Source organism: Rhinopithecus bieti, unplaced genomic scaffold, assembly GCF_001698545.2.
Source record: "Rhinopithecus bieti isolate Rb0 unplaced genomic scaffold, ASM169854v2 scaffold_574, whole genome shotgun sequence".
NCBI classification, from domain to species: Eukaryota; Metazoa; Chordata; class Mammalia; order Primates; family Cercopithecidae; genus Rhinopithecus; species Rhinopithecus bieti.
This window is the reverse complement of record NW_016803605.1, coordinates 5,947,649-5,951,580: the sequence shown is the minus strand read 5'-3', so window position 1 is coordinate 5,951,580 and position 3,932 is coordinate 5,947,649. Positions and strand designations below refer to the sequence as shown.

General features: G+C 42.8%; 1 protein-coding gene across 1 annotated transcript in view; it reads left to right on the top strand.

Annotated features, from left to right (window-relative positions):
• The window catches only part of KNTC1 (kinetochore associated 1), a 100,283-nt gene that overhangs the window by 15,915 nt on the left and 80,436 nt on the right, over positions 1-3,932 (top strand). The window contains 3 exon segments of the mRNA XM_017889010.1: positions 1,326-1,403; positions 2,880-2,914; positions 3,450-3,560. Coding sequence (XP_017744499.1) covers positions 1,326-1,403; positions 2,880-2,914; positions 3,450-3,560 — 224 coding nt within the window.

Below are 3,932 nucleotides of genomic sequence, written 5' to 3'. Positions count from 1 at the left end.
CTCACTGCAAGCTCCGCCTCCCGGGTTCACGCCATTCTCCTGCCTCAGCCTCCCGGGTAGCTGGGACTACAGGTGCCGCTACCTCACCCGGCTAGTTTTTTTTGTTGTTGTTGTAGTTTTTAGTAGAGACGGGGTTTCACCGTGTTAGCCAGGATGGTCTCGATCTCCTGACCTCGTGATCCGCCCGTCTCGGCCTCCCAAAGTGCTGGGATTACAGGCTTGAGCCATCGCGCCGGGCCCACATTGACATATTTTTAAGGTAGTTCCAGATACTGTTTGTTTGTGTGTGCGTGCGTGCGTGCCTTCCTGCCTGCCTGCCTTCTTTCCTTCCTCCCTCCCTCCCTCCCTTCCTTCCTCTTTCTCTACTTTTTTTTCTGAGATGGAGTCCCACTCTGTCGCCCAGGCTGGAGTGCAGTGGTGCAATTTCGGCTCACTGCAACCTCCGCCACCCAGGTTCAAGCAGTTCTCCTGCCTCAGCCACCTGAGTAGCTGGGACTACAGGCGCGCACCCCCACACCCAGCTAATTTTTTTATTTCTAGTAGAGACAGGATTTCACCATGTTGGTCAGACTGGTCTCGAGCTCCTGACCTTGTGATCCACCTGCCTTGGCCTCCCAAAGTGTTGGCATTACAGGCATGAGCCACTGCACCCCGCCTCTTTCTTTCTTTCTCTCTTTGTTGAAAAGCCACATTCAAACAGACACTGGTTTAAATTTTATATCCATGTGCCTTTTTTTTTTTTTTTTTTTTTGAGATGGAGTCTCGCTCTGTCGCCCAGGCTGGAGTGCAGTGGCCGGATCTCAGCTCACTGCAAGCACCACCTCCCAGGTTTACGCCATTCTCCTGCCTCAGCCTCCCGAGTAGCTGGGACTATAGGCGCCCGCCACCTCGCCAGGCTAGTTTTTTGTATTTTTTAGTAGAGACAGGGTTTCACCATGTTAGCCAGGATGGTCTCTATCTCCTAACCTCGTGATCCGCCCGTCTCAGCCTCCCAAAGTGCTGGGATTACAGGCTTGAGCCACCGCGCCCGGCCCCATGTGCCTTTTAAAGTAACTGATTCCTGGCCATGTACAGTGGCTTTCGCCTGTAATCCCAGCACTTTGGGAGGCTGAGGCAACCGTCTCTACTAAAAATACAAAAATTAGCTGGGCGTGGTGGTGCACGCCTGTACTCCCAGGTACTCGGGAGGCTGAGGCAGGAGAATCGCTTGCACCCTAGAGGCAGAGGTTGCAATGAGCCGAGATTGCACCACTGCACTCGAGCCTGGCGGCAGAATGAGACTCCGTCTCAAAAAAAAGGAACTGATTCTGATTTTATTTCAATAGGTACCTATTATATGCTACTTCTTACGTACAGTGGATTTTTTTGTATTACAAACCTTCAGCTTTTAAAAATTCAACAAGGTAAGTAATACATTATATTTTATTATTGATTTGCAGCAATATTTACTAGTTTTATTAATTTAGTAATTAGTAAAATTTTAAGTACTCTTTAAGCTTATTTTATCTTAATTGTATTTAGTTATAATTGAGTATACTTTTAAGTATTCAGAGTACACTTATTCTCCTCTATTAGAGCTGGAACAGTATTTGAATAAATGTAATTTTGGTATGGCCTTCAAGGAGCTTAGTTGGGGAGAAAAGCTTCAACAGTTTAGTTGGGAAAGACAAGACATTTGCTAGCACAATAATAAATGCTTTTTAATGTGGTGAATGAACCTGGAAATGGAAATGGCTATGTAGTGTTAATAGTGCAGAACAGGGCGGGCGCGGTGGCTCATGCCTATAATCCTGGCATTTTGGGAGGCCAAGGCGGGCAGATCACCTGAGATTGGGAGTGCAAGACCAACCTGACCAACATGGAGAAACCCTGTCTCTACTAAAAATACAAAATTAGCCAGGCAGGGTGGCAGACGCCTGTAATCCCAGCTACTCGGGAGGCTGAGGCAGGAGAATTGCTTGAACCCAGGAGGCAGAGGTGTGGTGAGCCGAGATCGCGCCGTAGCACTCCAGTCTGTGCAGCAAGAGAGAAACTCTGTCTCAAAAGAAAAATATATATAGTGCAGAACAATAATGTAAAATATGTTTTAAGCTAGTAGTCTGGACCATTTATCCCTCTGAGCCAAGTAAAAGTATTTGAGGAATGGATTTGGAACAGGTATATAACATTTTATTTTATTTTATTATTTTTATTTATTTATTTATTTTTGAGATGGAGTCTCGCTCTGTTGCCTAGGCTTGAGTGCAGTGGTGCAGTATCGGCTCACTGCAACCTTCACTTCCCAGGTTCAAGTGATTCTTGTGCCTCAGTCTCCCAAGTAACTGTGATTACAGGTGCGCACAACCACACCTGGCTAATTTTTGTATTTTTACTAGAGGCGGGGTTTCACCATGTTGGCCAGGCTGGTCTCCAACTCCTCCTTGTCAAGTGATCTGCCAGTCTCGGCCTCCAAAAGTGCTGGGATTATAGGCATGAGTCACTGTGCCCAGCCTAAGTGACATTTTAAAAATATTGACTTGCCAGGGCTGTGCTAGGTCTTGGGTATATGACAAGATTGAAGATTTGTTTTCTATAGCTTAATGATGGAGCTAGAAAAGTAAGAGCTATTCCAAACAATGAGAAGTGCAGGAGAGTTGGAGTAGGGAGAAGATCCCCTTAGTAGGAAGAGAGGTGGTAAGGGTAGGTATGGAGAGGTACTGGCTGGTCCCCTGAATCTAACATGTCACAGTTTGCGTATTTTGGTCAGGGGCAAAACTTGATTCTCACCGGTGTTCTTTGAACTAGATTGTATTTAATTTCACCTTGACACAAAAGAGGTGACTTGTATTGTTTTTATAGATTAATATTATACATTTAGCCTGCTTTCTTTTTTAATGCAGCAATTGAGAATGTAGACTTCAGTACAGCAAAAAAGGTAAGAAAATAAATCCATAGTGTCCTCTTAAAAAAATTACATTTAATGTAAATGTAGTAGTGTCTCTATATATAATTGGTCTACTTCTTGATATTTTAGAAATTATTATGATATAACATTTTAATAACATTTCTACTTAAAAATACATTTAGGCTGGGTGCAGTGGCTCACGCCTGTAATCCCAGCACTTTGGGAGGCCGAGGGGGCAGATCACCTGAGTTTGAGACCAGCCTGACCAACATGGAGAAACCCCATCTCTACTAAAAAACACAAAATTAGCCAGGGGGTGGTGACACATGCCTGTACTCCCAGCTACTCGGGAGGCTGAGGCAGGGAATCGCTTGAACCTGGGAGGCAGAGGTTGCAGTGAGCCGAGATTGTGCCATAGCACTCCAGCCTGGGCAATAAGAGCAAAACTCTGGCGCAAAAAAAAAAAAAAGATTTATAACTGATTGATATAAACTGATTTTAGTGATTTTGTGGAGCATAAATATGTGTTATATATATGACATTCTTGTTGTTTTTAATTTTGCAGTTACAAGGACAAATCAAGTCCAGTTTTATTTCTACTGAAAATTATCATACTCTTGGTTGTCTCGGTCTTGTGGCTGGAGATTTAGCAAGTGAAGTTCCTGTGATAATTGGGGTAATTGTTTTTATAAAGTTTTGTTTTTTGTTGCCTAAAGCGTTTTCTCACAAAAATGTTATTGTTTTGGTTAAATTGCAAAATAATGTGTAACGTATAACCGAAACAAGGAAATTATAATATTAAGGTAATTAAAAATAACTCAATAAATAAATTTCTGTCTTGGAAAAAATATTGCATCTTTTCTTTACCTAATCTTTACCTGAAGTATAGCTTTTTTTTTTCAATTATGAGAGCAGACAAAAACGATAGAAAACAAAACCAAAAATTCCATTGTTACAGTACCCGTGACTTTGTCACTGATGGAAAACAGCACATTGTTGCAGCTATCTTGAAATAAATATTTACACACCACTACTTCAAAATTATGGT